Source organism: Sciurus vulgaris (genome assembly GCF_902686455.1).
Source record: "Sciurus vulgaris genome assembly, chromosome: 14".
Lineage (NCBI taxonomy): Eukaryota > Metazoa > Chordata > Mammalia > Rodentia > Sciuridae > Sciurus > Sciurus vulgaris.
In genome coordinates, this window is record NC_136475.1 from 91,913,307 (window position 1) to 91,931,489 (window position 18,183).

General features: G+C 38.9%; 1 protein-coding gene across 1 annotated transcript in view; it reads left to right on the plus strand.

The window, feature by feature from the left end:
• Window positions 1-355: 355 nt before the first annotated feature.
• The window catches only part of NOL10 (nucleolar protein 10), an 89,929-nt gene continuing 72,101 nt past the window's right edge, over window positions 356-18,183 (plus strand). The window contains exons 1-7 of the mRNA XM_079110791.1: window positions 356-529; window positions 3,769-3,814; window positions 6,897-6,995; window positions 12,045-12,122; window positions 13,839-13,876; window positions 15,223-15,359; window positions 16,704-16,769. Coding sequence (XP_078966917.1) covers window positions 464-529; window positions 3,769-3,814; window positions 6,897-6,995; window positions 12,045-12,122; window positions 13,839-13,876; window positions 15,223-15,359; window positions 16,704-16,769 — 530 coding nt within the window. The 5' untranslated portion in view covers window positions 356-463. The remainder of the gene's footprint in view (window positions 530-3,768; window positions 3,815-6,896; window positions 6,996-12,044; window positions 12,123-13,838; window positions 13,877-15,222; window positions 15,360-16,703; window positions 16,770-18,183) is intronic.

The window sequence follows — 18,183 nt, forward strand, 5'->3', positions numbered from 1 at the left end:
GCACTACACTTTCTGAGAGCCATGTATTCCTAACGTGCAGAAACGCCGGAGAAAGGCAAGAGGAACCAAAAACCCACGCCCACTCGGAATCCGCCCGGTGGGCGTCGTCGCTGACCCCACCCGCCCCTGCCCCGGAACGCGACACCTAGGCCTGGGCAGCGGCAGCGACCAGAAGACCACTGCCTGCCGCCCCCGGAGTTGAGAGGAGGAAGAACAGGGTCCGCCATGCCAGCCCCTACCTCCCCCCAGGCCTCGCCCGTTCTACCAGCCGCACCCCCAAGGAGATTCACACCACCCTCTTCCGGGAAGTGTGCGGCCCGGCCCCCGGAAGTGCGTCATCACCCGGCGCCAGCCGCCGCATGTCCTGCTCCGCGCCGCGCGGTGCCCGGGATTCCCTTGCTGTGTGTCTCAGGTGCCACAGGAACGGGGGCTGCAGCTGGCGGCGCCGCTTCTCGGTGCCAGCATGCAGGTTTCCAGCCTCAACGAGGTGAAGATTTACAGTCTCAGCTGCGGCAAGTCCCTTCCTGAGGTGAGTCCGCCCACGCCCCCTCACTGGCACTCTCGGGAGCGAGCGCTCCTCGCCCGGCAGCCGCCGCTCTCCTTAGTTCTGGGCCTGGCCTTGGCCTGATTTAGTCGGGCCTTTACGGTCCCGGATTCGTGGAGGCCCAGAGGTGGGTGGCTGTGAGCTGGGGGTCTGGTCGATCCTGGTAAAGAAGGACGCTACTGTCACCGCGCCAGAAACTGGACCGAGAGGTGATCAGGGTCGATGAACTTTGCTGGAATTTTTGTGAAGTTCTCCAAACAGACGACGCGTCCCTTTGGGCTTCTGTGCGTGTCCACAGTCATGGCCACGCCGAGCAGGAAAACGTGGATAGATCGGTTGACAGACATCTCTTCCCTCATTTTAACGTCCTCCCGGTTTTCATACCCGTTCATCAGCTGTTTGTTGAGCTCCTATTAAATGCGAGGTCCTAGGGTCACAGCACTGGACAAAGGGGATCCAGACTTTACACTCTCAGCATTTATGGTGTAGAGGACAGTGTCTTCGAATCTTGCTGAACTTGATTCCATAGTGTTATTAGAACATCAGAGACAGAAGGGGCTTGGACAAATGGGTAATACTCCTCCAGTCATTTCATGTTTGAAGTGTGCAGCTGAGATCTAGCCAGGGGAAAGATGACTTATCCATGGTCACACACTAGACTTTGAAGCTTGGTTTTTAGTTCTTTTAAGTGATGGTCAAGCCTCTGTTCAAGCACTTCCAAAGGGAAACTTTTTGTGGAAGCTCATTTCCATTTGCAGGTCTCCAGCCTCAGGGAGTTGAAAATTTATAATCTCATCTCAAAATTCTCAAGCCTCTGCACTTGTCAGAAAGTGGTTTCCAAATGTACTGCTTGATAGCATGCCACTGTAATGCTAGTAATTCCTCATCTTCCAGTTGTTCTTCACACAGGTGATCTTTCTCATTTTGTATTTTCATCGTGCTTATTTATTGAGAGTTAGTATGTGCAGAGAATTCCATTTTTGTTTTTTTTGCTATCCTGGGGATTGAACTTAGGACCCTATGCATGCTGGGCAAGTGGCAAGCCCTCTACCATTGGGCCATTTCTCCAGCCAAGGCAGCTCTACGTGTTACGGTACATGGTGAATGTGTTAGATAAAGATCCCTGTTGGGGAAAAGGATAATAAATGAATGAGCAAATGAGAAGACAATTTCAGATGATACAAAGTGCTTTCAGTGATGAATGGTTGGGAGTGGGAAAGGAATGAGCAAAAACAAAAAAAGTTTTATTTTTGATACTGAAAGTTTAAAGCTCTAATAAACCTTGAAAACCTTGAGTAGTAAATAGTTGTATATATTTTAGCATTACCTCCTTCAAATGTAAAGGCAAATCGGGTCTTTTTTTTTCTTTTCAGCAAGAGAGAGGTCCCTATGCAGTGAGAGACAAGGTCACCAGCATCCCCAGAATTTGCTTGCTTTTGCTTTCGTGTGTGTGTGGGGGTGCTAGGTTTCTGATTAAATTATTTGGTAAGGTATGGTTATTTTCTGTTTTATACTGAGGATGCTTTACCAGCCTCTCATTTTTTATTTTGAGACAGGGTCTTTCTAAGTCACCCACACTGCCCTGGAACTTGTAATCCTCTTTCCTGAGTCTCCTGAGTACTTGGGATGACAGCATGCACCACCACATGTAGTGTGATTCTTTATTAGCTAAATTTTATAGAATATTGAGAGGATGACTTAATTTAGTGAAAATTTTTGGTTCTTTAATGAACTTTAAAAACACTTTTGGCCTTTTTTTCCCTTGTCCCATGCTGACTTCTTTTCCTGTGTGCTGTCAGTGTTTATAGAAACTCCTGTATGAACTTTCCTTTCTTCTCATCTTCACTGCGTTAAAGAATTCCTGACCTTCCAGGTCCCAGGCCCCCAGATAGAAGGAATCCCCCTTTGCCCCACACTCATTAGCTCAGGAAGGATGAGATCTATGATTGTATGAAATTTCTCCTTTGTGATCAAAACTTCTAAGAATTGTGAGCAAACTTCTAAGAATTGTATTCTGGTATTTGGTGGGGGGCATCTTGGTAATGTACCTTTGGTAATGTTCTGCTTGTGTTAAATTGATGTGAAAGAACACATTGAATGCCCCAAAATATATTCAACATAACATTTAATTAAAATGTTACTGCCTAAAGTAAAATCAGAGCAATACAATCACTGGCATAAATCTGCTTCAGTCCACTAAACACAAAGGCAGGAGGAAGCTCTGGTTCAAACCCAGGTTCTTCAAAGTATTATTCTGTTCTGCATGTAGACACTGCCTCAGATGTCCCATTTAGGGGCCTGAGTGGTGAGTCTGCATAACCAGAGAGGCCTAAAGATTATGCTGTCATGTCTAATAAGGGGTATACATTGACTTGTGCTTTTAGAGGAGACACATGGTCATTTTTCTTTTGCTTTTCTTTTACTCCTTTAGGGCAGAGTTTCTTCACCATTATTGACATATTGACATTTTGAACGGGTCAGTTCTTTGTTGCTGGGGCCTGTCTTATGCATTTATCATAGGATGTTTGGCATTGTTCCTGGCCTCTACCTGCTACATGTCAGGAGGATAACCCCCCACCCCCCGCCAGTTGTGACAACTGTATTTTCAGGAATTGCCAAATGCCCTTTGGGGAGCAAAATTGCCCTGGTTAGGAACCATTGGTGTAGGATAATCATAATTTGACAAGTGCTTCCTTATTGTCACTTGATCAGGCAGCAGAATTGTGCTGCTTGCTAGGTTGGGGTATAGAACAAAACCTGATATCAGTGAGTATGACTGTAAAGCATAACATTTATTTATTAGCCAGCGTCAACTATTTAGCCAGTTATTTATCAGTTTTATTCTTTATGAAAAAGAGGTATTTCAGATTTTCTTTTTTTATGTAATATTCTCACTTACTAGATGTAGTTATTACATATATGAGTTATAACACATATTTGAGGCTTACTACTTTTCCTTAGGTTGGTTAGATGAGTTAGTTTTCTTTCATGTGAAACATAGAAGTTTGAAAAACTCATTGTCTAATATATGTAAGCATATACAAGAAAAAATCCAGAATATCTCTTTAACAGTAGTAGTATTAGGATCACAGAATATTTCCATCTTCTGTGTTGCATATTCCTGTCAGGCTTGAATTTTCTAGTATGAGTAAGTATTACTTTTGTAAGCAGAAAACAATTTAGGTAAATGTGTCTTAAAATATAATCTCTTCATTCTCTTTAAGTGGCTGTCTGACAGGAAAAAGAGAGCACTGCAGAAGAAAGATGTTGGTGAGTATTGTCTCTTCCTGCTTCAGTGACATTAGTGATCCGGTATATATTACAGGGCCCTCACTCGTCCACTGTTGTCATATAGAAGTGAGGAGTTACAAAATGCAAAGGGATTAATATAGTGGAAAATGAACACTTTTGCCTTTTTCTTTTTAAGAAACTTTTTTGTTGCAGTTGATGTGGTCCTGGGAGGTTTGGGATTTGATTTTATTCTACTTCAAAACTTATAAATTAGCCTCTTACTTCCTGGGTCAGAGGTAGGGAGTTTATTACTCACAGCACAACAAATGTAATGAGTGTCAGCATACTTGTGCCAATTTCCACTTGAGTCCCATGGGGATATTCAGCACCATGCAGATGGATGCTCCCTACATGGTGGATTTGGGTTGCAACAGACAACCTGAGCTGGGATTGCTACTGCTTTTATAGCAGGCAGTAAGGAAGTCTGCTCTGTCCAGAGGGGCATATGACTGCATCTGTTAGGTAACCCTGAGAAATGTCTAGATAAAATAGTGGCAGTGCCAAGTAGTCTTGCCACAAGCAGCAAGATGTGTTAGAACACAGGCCCAAGGAGGACCAGCTCTCCCAGTGTTCCAACAGTTGAATAATTTCTTTGTTCTCCAGTGCATCAAGATCTTTTTCTGTTAAATCCATTTGTCTGTTTTTGAGATAACAAGCATTTTTCTTTCTGAACAAAAGAGAATTGTACACAGAGAATGGACGAACATAAATAGCAAAAGATCATTGCAGAAGATTTTTATTCTTTTGTAATATAATTTTTTCCCCACGTTTTTTATTGGTGCATTATAGTTGTAATGCACTGATGGGAAGATTTTGAATCTTTAACTTAATGGCAGCAGGGAAAATCAGAATGTAAGATTAATTCAATATTCATTTTGGTGGACAAATTTTCTTTAAATTTTCTCTATTACAACTTATCATAGATGAAGGATTTATCTTTTTTTTTTTTTTTTTTTTTTTTTTTGGTACCAGGGATTGAACCCAGAGGTGCTTAACCACTGAGACACATCCACAGCCCGTTTTATTTTTTATTTTGAGACAGGGTCTCTCTAAGTTGCTAGGGCCTTGCTAAGTTGCTGAGGCTGGCTTTGAACTTGTGATAACTCCTACCTCAGCCTCCTTAGCCTCTGGGATTACAGGTGTGTGCTACTATGCCTGACTTTCCCTTATATTTTATTTAAAACTAAGTGTATAAAAATCAAAGATTGAAGGGTTTCTGGATGTAGAGTAAAGATCACAAGGTAAGGATAGATTTTATATAGTACTAAGGTTAGAAAATTAGATTTTTAAGTCAAAAGAAAACAAAAATTACTGCTTTAATACTTACAGATTTTGATTTTATCTGATTAGTCCATGCCCTCGTTCTCATGTGTAACAAAATGGATTCATGGGGCTGGGGTTGTGGCTCAGTGGTAGAGCACTTGCCTAGCACATGTGAAGCACTGGGTTTGATTCTCAGCACTATATAACAAAATAAATAAATAAATAAAATAAAATTATTTTAAAAAATCCTTTAAAAAGCAAACAAATAGAAAACTGGATTTACATTATTTAGGGGAGAATTTTTTAAAAATTATTTTAAATGGACACAATACCTTTATTTTATTTATTTATTTATTTTTATGTGGTGCTGAGGATCAAACCCAGTGCCTCACACATTTGAGATAAGCGCTCTACCACTGAGCCACATCCCCAGCCCGAGAAAATTATTAATGGACTATTTCTTCCAACCCATTGCAGAACTAATATGTAGTTTTGTTTTGTTTTGTTTTTCGTGTAAGGAATTGAACCCAGGACCTTATGCTGCTAAGTTAGCATGGACTCTACATTGAGTTATACCCCAAAATCCTCCTTGTCTCTCTCCTTTTTTTTTAAGGTACCAGGGATGGAACTCAGGGGTACTTGACCATTAAGCCACATCCCCAGCCCTATTTTGTATTTTATTTAGACACAGGGTCTCACTGAGTTGCGTAGGGCCTCGCTGTTGCTGGGGCTGTCTTTGAAACTTGAAAACCTTCTGCCTCAACCTCCCAAGCTGCTGGGATTACAGGTGTGTGCCTCTGCACTGGCCCTCCTTGACTCTTATGTTTGAGTGTAATAAGACAGCAGTGTGTTGTAGAGTGATAAATAGTGTTTGCAGCAGGCATACTGTTAGCATAGCAACCAGCCAGAATCCATACTTTTTTGTGAGAAGAAATGGGTTTTTGTGAGAGTTGGTGTTGTTTTAATGCAGAAGGTCACACTCAGTCTTTCTCTAATGCAGCTCCTCCTGGCCACAGAGTGGTGCCGGCAGAGCCACAAGCTAACTTGATTCTCTTTCTTATCAAGAAAGATTTTGGGGGCTAAACCTATTATTTAGGAAAAAACAATTTAAGTTGTTTTACACCTATGTTTGAGTAATGACTGTGGTTTAATGTTTATTCTCTTCCCCTTAATTCAGGTCTTAGAACTGAGTGCTTGATACATTATTATGATTTTTTTTTTTCCAGTTAATGATGACACTCTTCCTTTTTGAAAAGTAAAAATAAGTTACATAGTATGTGAGTCAGCTTCTTGTTACAAAACAAACTTTACAAAGGAAAGGTTTATTTGGAGGAGGTTTCAATCCCTGTTTGATTGGCCCAGCTGCTTTTGGACCTGTGGCAAGGCAGCCATCATTGCAGTGAGTAGGAGGCAGAAGAAGCTGCTTACCTCATAGGAAGGAGATGAGAAGGGGAGAGGAAGAGTGTCCCACAGTCCCCTGTGGTCATACCTCCAGTGACCTAAGAGGTCCCACGAGGCCCCACCTCCCTGTAGCGCCATGGGCTGAGATCCAGGCCTTTAACAGGTGGGCCTTTGGGAGATGTTCAAGATCCAAACAGTAGCATGTAGCTTAGAAAGCCTAATGTCTGAGCTAAGAAGAACTTGCATCTTAATGGGTGGGCTGTGCTAGTGTCCTTTCCCAAGGCCTGGAAATGTGTGGGATGTAAATTGCCTGTTTGTAGTTGCTGTGACTGTTGAGCATGCTTTGTTCTCCTGTGATAGATATTAGTTAAACCGGTTACTTTTTCTCTCTCTGTAGATGTTCGTAGGAGAATTGAACTTATTCAGGATTTTGAAATGCCTACTGTGTGTACCACTATTAAGGTGTCAAAAGATGGACAGTATATTTTAGCAACTGGTAAGCATCCTTTTGGTTCTGATTCACATACATTTCATAGCGTGAAATGCTGTGGTGGGAAAGGTCACATTTTTTTACCCTAACATTTTATTGTAAAAAATTTCAAACAAAGAAATATTGAAAAAATTGTATGTTGAGCACCCATTTACCTAATACCAAGATTCTGCAATAAATAGCTTATTCTTTATAATAATAAATAAATAAGTAGTTTACTGTTTGCTTTCTCACATATCTATTTCTCTTTCTGTCCATCCATCAATCTGTCTTGGTTTTTTGTTGTTGTTGTATTGGGGATTTACCTAGGGGTTCTGTACTCTGCCCCTCTTGCCCTTTTTTTGAGATAAGGTCTTGCTAAGTTACCCAGGTGGACCTTGAACTTGTGATCCTCCTGTCAGCCTCCCAAATAACAGGTTACAGGTATGTGCCACTGTCCCTTCTTCCATCTTATTTTTTGTCGCATTTTAGAACAAGTTGTATGTATCAGCTTACTTCACCTGTAAGTACCTTAGTATGTGTGTCATTAACTAGAAATGAGTTTGTGTGTATGTGTGTGTGTGTGTGTGTGTGTGTGTGTGTGTTATAGTGCAGGAAATTGGGCTCAAGACCTTGTGCTTGGCAGGTGCTCTAACGCCAAGCTACATCTCCAGCCTCACATAGGTCTTAGGATTACAATTTGTTGAGTTTTGACAAATGCACACACCTGTGTAACCTAAACCCCTGTCACAATGCAGAACATTCCTTCCACCTAGAATATTCCTTCATGCCTCTTGCAGTCAGTTCCTGTGCCCAGCCAGGCCAAGGTACCCACTGCCCTTATTTTTTTTTCATTGCAAACAAGTTTAGCCTGTTTTAGAACTATATAGATGCAATCATGCATTGTGTATTTTGTTTTAAGATTTATTTTACTTAGGATCTTGTATTTGAGATTCAGATATGTTGTTACATGTATCAATAGCTCGTTCTTTTAAAATCAATTACCAGATAGTTTTTCATTATAATGCAAATACTCTATCCATTTTCCATTTGATGGATACCTAGACTATTTTTCATTTTTAGCTACTGTTAATAAAGAACTGTGAACAATTTTAAATACATCTCTATTGGGATACATGCTCTTATTTGTCTTTGGTAAACCTAGGAGTGGACTTGCTGGTTACTTTTTTTAGAAAACCTTCAGACTATTTCTCAAAATGGTCATATCATTTAGACTTAACACCAGCAAGGAAGAAGGACTCCAGGAAGGGTCACATGACTTTGTATCATGCAGTAAAAAAAATTATATAAGATTTTACATTAACATTTTTTATGCTAAAAAACATGAAATATAGGGGACTTTTAATGCGTTATAATGTAGAACAGTATTGTGAATGGTTTTTTGGTTGTGATTTTGGTGCAAATGTGTGTGTTGTCCACACCTTTTCTTAGTTTAATACTATCTATATCCCTTTTCCAACCATTTTCTGTGTGTGTGTGTGTGTGTGTGTGTGTGTGTGTTTGGTACTGGGGATTGAGCCAGGGGTTCTTTACCATTGAGCTACATCCTCAGTCCTATTTTTTATTTTTAGTTTTGAGAGAGGAGTCTTGATAAGTTGCTTAGTGCCTTGCTAAGTTACAGAGGCTGACCTCCAATGTATGAACCTCCTGCCTGCGCCTCCTGAATCTTTGGGATTGCAGGTGTGCACTACTGCACCTGGTTCCAATCACTTTGTTTTCACATCTTTGTGCACACCTAGGCTAATCTTTTTTGTTCTTTGTTAATGGTTGTCTCAGTATTATCACAGTCCACATCTCTTGCCTCCAGGTTTATTTTCAGAAACTGGTAAGGAGGATTTAGGAAACGCATGCTATGTGGACATAGTGGTTGAGAATTAGAAGGAACTTAGAAACTTAATTCATTTTGTTCATCTTCTATAGCCAGAGATATTAAGTTCCTGTCTAGGTTCACAGTTTTATTATCTAAGAGGGCTAGGATATAGATTAAGAAGTTAAATATGTTAAACTATACTTTTTAAAATTTCAGTTTTAATTAATTAATTAATCAACTGTAGTAATTTTTTTACCCCAGGCAAAAATTAGTAGCATTTTTCCTTATTTAGAATGCTTTAAAAATTTTGTTTTGATTTTTTAAATTTTTTATGGATTGAATTCAGATTGAGCTATGTTCCCAACCCTTTTTATTTTTTATTTGGAGACAGGGTCTTCCTAAGTTGTCCAGTTCAGTCTCGAACTTGGGATTATCTTGCCTCAGCCTCCAGATACCTTTTTATTTCATTTTTATCTTAATATTTCATCAAGAATGTGTAAAACATGGCTGGTTGGTCTGAGGAACTGAATTTGCATTTTCATTTGATTTAATTAATTATTTTTTACCCTGCTGGGGATTGCATTCAGGGCCTCTTGAAGGCTAGACAAATGCTCTACCTTTTGAGCTACATCCCAGTCCAGTTTTAATTAATTTAAATAGCCACCCGTGGCTATACAGTTGTTTCTGTGGTCCAGAGTCCCTCTGGTTTGCCTTTCTCGAGGTCTTTCTCTGGTATTGGTAGAGGGTGTGTACTTGGCATCACCATTTTATTCAACAAAGTCTTGATTTCTTTTTTCTTTTTTCAGTACTGGGGATTGAATCCGGGGGTGCTCTATCATGGAGTTACATACCCAGCCCTTTTTATTTTTATTATTTTTTCAATTTTGAGACAGGATCTTGCTAAGTTGCCAGGCTAGTCTTGAACTTGTGATCCTCCCGCCTTAGCCTCCTGAGGCACTGGGATTACAGGTGCAGGCCACCATGCCCTGCCCATCTTGATTTTGATCTTGATCTCTGTCTCTGCCTCTTTCTTGGATTGCCTTTAGTGTTGTAGGACTGTGGCTAAAACAAGTTGAATAAGATTGTTCCCTGGGGTATTTCAGTTTAGTTGAAGAAATAGACTCTTCCAGGGAATGAACCCAGGGGATATACTAAATATTGATCTGCTACAAAACTAATCATCCTTTTGTTTCCTTTTGAAAGCATTTGGGTTATGATCATGACAGATTTGAATCTATTCTTAGTTGCATTATTAGCCTTGGGAATGAGAAAAATAAAACAGGAAACAGAAGGACTCCTTTTATTTATATTTATCTTTTTTGTCCCTTTTTTTTTGTGATGGCCAGAGTAAAACATGTAAACCTTGTAAATGATATGAAGATAAAAGGCAAAAACAAAACCCAAAACAAACAAAGTGGAAGGAAGGCCCTGCATATATTCAGCCTCACATACGGCCTTTCAGACACTCATATGTACAAATGGTCATCATACAACAGTGGGCTCCAAGTATATTCACTGTTTTAAAAAAAAAAAAATTTAATTTATTCTTATTGGTTATACCTGACAGTAGAATGCATTTGACGCATCGAACACAAATGGAGCATAACTCCTCATTCCTCTGGCTGTACACCAGTAGTGTAATCGTATATGTACAGAGGGTAATAATGGCTGTCTCATTCTAACGTCCTTCCCATCCCTGCTGCCCCCAGCCTCCCCTCACTCCCTCTGCATAACCAAAGTTCCTTCATTCTTCCCTAACCACCCCTCACTATGGACCAGCTTATCAGAGAACACATTTGACCTTTGATTTTTTGGGGGATTGTCTTATTTCACTTAGCATCATATTCTCTAGTTCTATCTGTTTACCTGCAACTGCCATAATTTCATTCTTCTTTAAGGCTGAGTAATGTTCCATTGTGGTCTATGGACTGCATTTTCTTTATCCATTCATCTGTTGAAGGGCATCTAGGTTGGTTCCATAGTTTAGCTATTGTGAATTGAGCTGCTATACATTTTACTGGTTTTTTTTTTTTTTTTTTTTTTTTTTTTTTTGCGGTGCTGGGGATTGAACCCAGGGCCTTTTGCTTGCAAGGCAGTCACTCTACCAACTGAGCTATCTCCCCAGCCCCATTTACTGGTTTTTAAACTTCTGTTTACTTACTGTTTTGATGGTGCTGAGGATGGAACCTAGGTCCTTGCACATGCTAGGCAAGTGCTTTGCCAGCTGAGCAACATCCTCAGCCCTGAACTTTTCACTTTTAGAGAAAATCTTAGGCTTTGATCCATGCCAAAACCAGAAATTATCTCACTTTCTTTTTTAAAAAATTTTTTTGTTTTAAAAAACAATCTTTTTCCCGCATTACAAATGTGAAAAACTTATACAGAATGCACATTTACAGAAATAACATAAAACGTTTTGTAGTATAAAATGCGGAAGTCTTCAGAATTGCCCTTCCCAGAGCTAGGCAGTTGCTGTGAAGTCGGTACTTGTTCCTCCACCTTTTCTACACAGAGTGCTGACATCAGCAGTGTTTGGTTCTACAGACTTGAGACCAGAGTGCACCCTCTTCTGTGGCTCTTGCTTCTGTTTTCTTCCTCTGCAGTACATCTCGCATCTCTCCGCACCAGGAGTCACAGGTCTGCTCCTCCTCTTTATGAGGTGCATAATGTTCCCTTGAATAGATTTACCACAGTTTATTTAAGCATTTTCCTGTCAGGGGACATTTTATTTGCTTTCGGTTTCTGGCCATTGTAAACAATGCAGCAGCAAACATTCTTCCTGTCTTTGGTACGCTTGTGGGGATGTTTCTTTAGATTCAGTTTGTGTAAGTTGAAATGTAGTTTCAAGGTGTATAAACAAGACATATCCTACAGGTGTTGCTGGATTGTCCTCTGAAGAGATTGTATCCATCACACTAATCAGCAGCAGTATGTGAGAACACTGTTCGGCCCTCCTAGCGGCACAGATCTTCATCTTTGCCATTCTGATGGACAAAATGCCTTCATTGTTCAGTCTACTTTCATTAGAGTCTTCGTGAGGCTTATTATTTGTATTTCATTTTCCATGACTTGCTTGTTTGTCCTTTGCTCATTTCCCTCTTGGACTGCTTTTAAGTTCCTTTTGTTTGATTTGCCTACAACAGATCCTGCCTACCTCTGAACAAAAAGTGTCCTCAACAGTTCTACAGGATATTGACTATGAAGAGTCTATCTTTAGGTTTTACATTGCTTTAATTTTTTTATAGGAACATATAAACCCCGGGTTCGATGTTATGACACCTATCAGTTATCCTTGAAGTTTGAAAGGTGTTTAGATTCTGAAGGTAAGACACTAACTTTGAGTTTGTAAAAATAGCTTTTGATATTTGTCTACTTTTCTGCTTTTCAAAATGGGAATGGGGTGTTGTGCTAGTCAGATTTGTCACCGTGACCAAAATACTTGAGAACAACAGCTTAGAGGAGGGAAAGTTTATTTTGGTTCCTGCTTCAGTGGTTGGCCATTGTTCTGGGCCCAAGCATGGTGGAGAAGTGCTGCCCGCCTCATGGTGGCCAGAAAGCAGAGAGAAAGTGAGGAGGGGCCTCAGGGAAGATGCACCCTTCCAGGTCATGCCCTCAGTGACTTACCTCCTCCAGCCAACCCCCACCTGCCTCTGTGGCCACCCAGTCAGTCCACTAGAACTAGGACGGGCTGATCAGCTTACCATTCATAATCCAATCATGTCGCCTCTGAAATAGCTCTGCATTACTGCAGGAACTTTTGGGTGACACCTCATATCTACACCATAACAGTTGTGTATGAGTTTTTTATTGTTATGTAGCAGATTATTACAAACATGGTGGCTTAAAGCATACATTTAACATTTTACTCTTCTGTAAGCCCTTAAGTCCTTCCAGGCTCTGCTGAGTTCTGTGCTCAGGACTGAATCAGGGTGTCAGCAGGTGTGCTCTTATCTGTAGGACTGAGCATAAGACTGTGCTTCCAAACTCGCTCAGGTTGTTGGCAGAATTCAGTTAGTTGTGGTTGTGGGACTGGGGATCCCATTTCTTGTGTCAGCTGGCCGTGCTTGGCTTGTTGAGGCTGCCTGCATGCCTTGTCACATGGTCACTTCCACATTCAAGCAACAGCTCATTAGATCCTTCTAGTCCTTTCACATCTTTCTGACTTTCCCTTCACTGCCAGCAAAAGGAAACTACTTTTACAGTGCTTATGTGATTATAAATCTGCTGTTTGATATATAATGTAACGTATCACAGTAGTGGTATCTCAGCAAGTCACAAGTTTCACATTGGCAGAGGAGGGAGGATTGTATTCAAGTGAAGGTCACGGAGGGTAATTCTCATTTTTTGCCTTGCATAGAAGTCACATTAAAATGGAGAAGTTCAACTTTTATTAGTTGGCCCAGTGTTGGGGATCGAGGGAAAAAGAAGTTAATGGGAGGTTGCTAAGGGCCTCACTAAGTTGCTGAAGCTGACCTTGAACATGTGATTCTCCTACCTCAGCCTCCCCAGTCACTGGGACTACAGGTGTGTGCCACCACGCCCAGGGGGAGTGTTCCTTAGAATTATAAGCACATTCTAACTTGTCTCACCCTTTGCCTTTTAAAACTAGGAATTCTGTGTGCCACGGGTAACTGGTTTCATTCTTTATTTTAATTTAGCAGGTAAACTATGAATAGGTAAAGAGTTACACCATTACCCTTTTTTAATCAACATTTTAAAATGTTTTTTAATATGTATTTGAAAGTCTTAAAAATTATTTTGAACATCTTGGTAAAATAGTGACAAAATTTAGAAGTCATATTTGTGCATTTATTTCAGTTCTATAAAAAAATCTAGATGGTGTATCTTTAAAAACTATAAACCTTTGAATTTTCCATTTGTCATTTTGGGGGCAATATGACAATTTCATTCTTGTATGGGTTAAATAGTATTTCTGCGTAATTTTCGTGTTGGATTAGAATCTTTGCCTCAGGTTTGTATTTTTATTTTAGGAATGTTGGTTGATAATTGCATTTTTTTCCCCATTTCTTGTTTTCCAGTTGTCACCTTTGAAATTTTATCTGATGACTATTCAAAGGTATGTTTGATAGCATTTGTTTGTGCTGGCTATATTAAAGGATTGAGCAAGTGGAATTTATTTTTATAAATATAAAGATTTTCAATTTTCAGTTGTTAGAAATGGTTGTGTATTAGATAACCTCTTTTTTCTCTTAATATACTTGCAGTTTGGCACATGTATGATGTGTAGTATTTTTTAGGATAATTGTGGTAGGGATGACCTTTGGCCTATCCTATTTAGCTTTCTGTATCATGGATGAGACCTAATCTCCATTTTTAAGAATTGGTAGCAGTCATCTTTTTAAGACTATCTTATGTTCTAGATTTGCAGTTCTGATTTTTGAACTTAACTCAAGTTTGTTGCCAGGTTGGCTTTGCTCTCTTATTTGTAAGTGAAGAGTAAACTTACATTCTTATACATTTCATTTTCTTGACCCAACAAGTGGTTGTGGTGTCTTCTCATACAGTTCAGAACACAGCTAAATAGATTTATTTCTTTGCTTTTCTTGGTGCCATTGGTCCATCCTTCAGTTCTTATGGTCATTTTCAACAATTAGAAAATCATCAATGAAGTCTTTATTCAATTTAAAATGAAAACTTTTTATGAAACATCTTGGTATTCCATTAATATGTACAATTTTTATGTACCAGCTAGAATAAATTTAATAAAATAAAAACATTATTTGGTGATGTTGAATGTCATTGTGAGGGCTGGCAGTGTAGCTCAGTGGTAGAGTGCTTTCCTTCCTCTTGCAAGGCCCTGAGTACAATCCCCAGCACCACCAAAAAAAGTCATCTTGAAGGAAAATTGAACTTTCTTAGCTGACATGCTTCATGTATTGTCTTCAGTTCTGGAAACTGTAAGTTCAGTTTATCCTTTTAACTGTGGTAGCATTTATCATGTATTTTTGGGACATAATTTTATAACATTTTCTCTAATATTGATAAATTTGCATTTAAATACCATCTGTAGATTTTTCAAACACTTTTGTAGTATATTAAAAATAAATAAGGAGTTTCTCAAACCCTGTGTGATAGCTGTGGGGTTATTAGAATGTGTTCTTTGGTGAAACAGGAAGTTGCTCATTGTGGCTAGAACATGCTGGAGCCACGTCAGTGGAAGGTGTTTGTTTTAGCTCTGTCAGTTAGCAGGAGAGGCTTGCAGAGATGCTGTCAGGTGCAGGAAGGCATCAGGCACCAGAGAAGAGTTGTGATTCTTAATCGCGCTGGAGTGTATGGGAAGGCCTGGGTGTTCAGAGAAAGCAAGTGTGAGCAATCAGTTTGTTTTGCTTTGCTTGTTTTAGTGATGATGAAATAAAAACTTTGTGTAGAAACTGAAGTAAACTGATTTTCTTTTATTTTCAGATTGTCTTCTTACATAATGATAGATATATTGAATTTCATTCACAATCAGGTTTTTACTACAAAACCAGAATACCAAAGTTCGGGAGAGATTTCTCTTATCACTATCCATCCTGTGACTTGTACTTTGTTGGTGCAAGGTATTGGATCCACTCACTCTTTGCTTTCTCCTTCTCACTTCATGAACAATCAACTTCTTATTAAATCTCCTGTATATTTTGTCTATTTAAATAGCCTTAATAGATAAGTGATGCCTGGTTATTATTTTTTAAAAAAATCTTGGTGGGATGTGGTGGGCACATGCACTAGCTGCTTAGGAGGTTGAGGCAGGAGGATCACAAGTTCAAAGTCAGCCTTAGCAGATTAATGAGACCCTAAGCACCTTAGTAAGACATTGTCTCAGAATAAAAAAGATGGGGATGTGGCTCAGTGGTTAAGAGCCCTGGGTTCAATCCGCAGTACAAAAAAAATTGGAAACCAAGGAATAAGCTAAAAATAAGTCCAATAGTCTACATACTGGTGCATTTTATGGATAAGAGGTATCATAATGTTTTAATACCTGTTATTCTGCTTAATAAAACATTCTAACAGTAAAAGTATTTATGATAGTTTTTATGTCACAGTGGGTCAAGCTGGAAATGTTGGTAGGAAACATAAGCCTGTTCAGTATAGCCCAGTTGCCACAATGTATAAGATACAATATTGTTTATTTTACTCTGTTTCCCATATTTCTCTTTATTTCCCCAAACTTGTAGTCCTGCTTTAAATTTATTCAGTATCAGTAATGAATTTCTCTCTGGACCTTTTGTAATTAAGGTCATATGTGGTTATGGACTCTAGTAAAAAAACGTTGGGGAGCAACTTTAAACAAAAATAATATATGATCCCTGCTTTTAAGTTGCTTTAATTCCAAGGTGACTAAATCATTTAGGATGCCACCCTTGACTTCTATTGCCTAGTGCTCTAAATCCAGAGCTACGTGTGCATCCTACTAGGATAATTTTGTTGGTGAGAGCCGTTTCTTAGCCCTGTTGTGCAGTATTCTAAGACTTTTTATCCTTTTGTGTCACCTTTTCTATGAATATAAAAGAATTCGTATCCTTTTTTGAAAATGTAGAAAAGTACAAAAAAGTTCATAATTATGCCACCCAGAGGAAACTATTGTTTCTATTGTATTTCCTTCTAATTTTTTATTTTTATATTAGATGCATTATATTTCTTTTGGATCCTGCATTCTCCATGTTATTTGTAAATAGTCTAATTCATAATATTTCCTCAGCAAGTAGTTTAACTCACCTTTATACATGACAGGTTTATAAATAAGGTGAATATATTTTAGATCTGAAATAAGTCTTTATCAGTTTTACAAAGGGTAGTGATGAATTATGAGTGGTATATATGTATATAGGTCTGAAATTTATATTTATTTAAAGAAAAGTTTATTGTAGTTTTCCAGATTTTTAGCTTTCTTTATTACTTTGCAGCTCTGAAGTTTATAGATTAAACTTAGAACAAGGACGATACCTGAATCCTCTACAAACTAATGCCGCGTGAGTACTGTTTGAGGTGATGCTGTATTTATTTTGACCAGGAGATGGTGCTAGGTGCTCAAGTCGTTATCAGATAATCTGTATTGTGTTTAAGTAGAATCTAGGACTACTTAGTTTAAAATTTTTTTCTTAAAAAAAATTCACCCCGAGACCTGTTGATTTCTTTAAAAAATTTCAATTCTCACTTTAAAACTTCTAAAAATTCCTTTGAAAGGACTCAGCTTAGGTCTGGGATGTGGCTCAGTGCTTCATACTTGCCTCACATGCATGAGTCCCTGAATTGATTCCCAGAGCTGCAGCAACAACAAAACAAACACTCACCTTAATATTTTTATTTGCAGTGTTGTTTTCTTTTATGATTTTGCTTTATTTGTTCCAGATTTTCTCATTTGGAAAATTTTGAGTTCGTGTGTGATTTAAAAAAAATTTATTTTTATGTTATTAGCATACATTTAAGGTTTAAAAATTTTCCTTTTATCATACACTACAAACTGCATTTATATTTTATTCAAAGAGAAATTCTTTAGGAATGAATTTATCATTATCATCTTATAGAATAATAAATAGCCATGAGAATGAAAACACCACATGCCAGGCATTATTCTATTTTACTTACATCAGCTTATTCTAAACTGAAGTCAGATTTTGTGGTAGTTTCCACATCTCCAGTTCAGAGAGAGAGCAGCCTAGTGTCAGGGGTTAGTGGTTTGCCCAAGGCCAGACAGTGAGTCCAGGGTGGGAGCTGGATTGTTTCTCATCTGTCTGCAGGAAGAGCTTGTTGAATTTGTCTTATTGCTTTGAGAGTATTTTTAAAGGTTAGAAGAACATAGTGATTTATAAAACAAGTAAACTTGTTTCACATTGATCTGAAGTGCTTTGCTTTTCTTTCTTTCTTTTTTTTTTTTTTTTTGTTGGTTTATAGGATTGAGCCCAGGGGCTCTCTTGAGCTACATATCCAGCCCTTTTTGTTTTTTATTTTGAGACAGTCTTGCTACATTGCCCAGGCTGTCCTTGAACCAGCTATCCTGCTGCTTCAACCTCCCAAGTTGCTGGGATTACAGGCCTGCGCCACCATGCCTGTAATGCTTTTCTTTCTTTTTTTTAAAAAGCTCGTAGCTTCACGGTACATTATTGCATAACAAAAGTTACCCACTCTTTAGCTTCACGATTTCCTGCTTATAATAAAAGCTGCTATTTATTATGAACCTTTTTTTTTTGTGGTGCTGGGGATTGAACCCAGGGCCTTGTGCTTGCGAGGCCAAGCACTCTACCAACTGAGCTATATCCCCAACCCTTATTATGTATCTTCATACTGTGCATACTGCTCTACACTTTGCAGTCACTTTCATTTAATCCTCACAACAACCCAATGAAAGAGGTGAAATATCTACTTGATAGAGAAAGAAAACGAGGC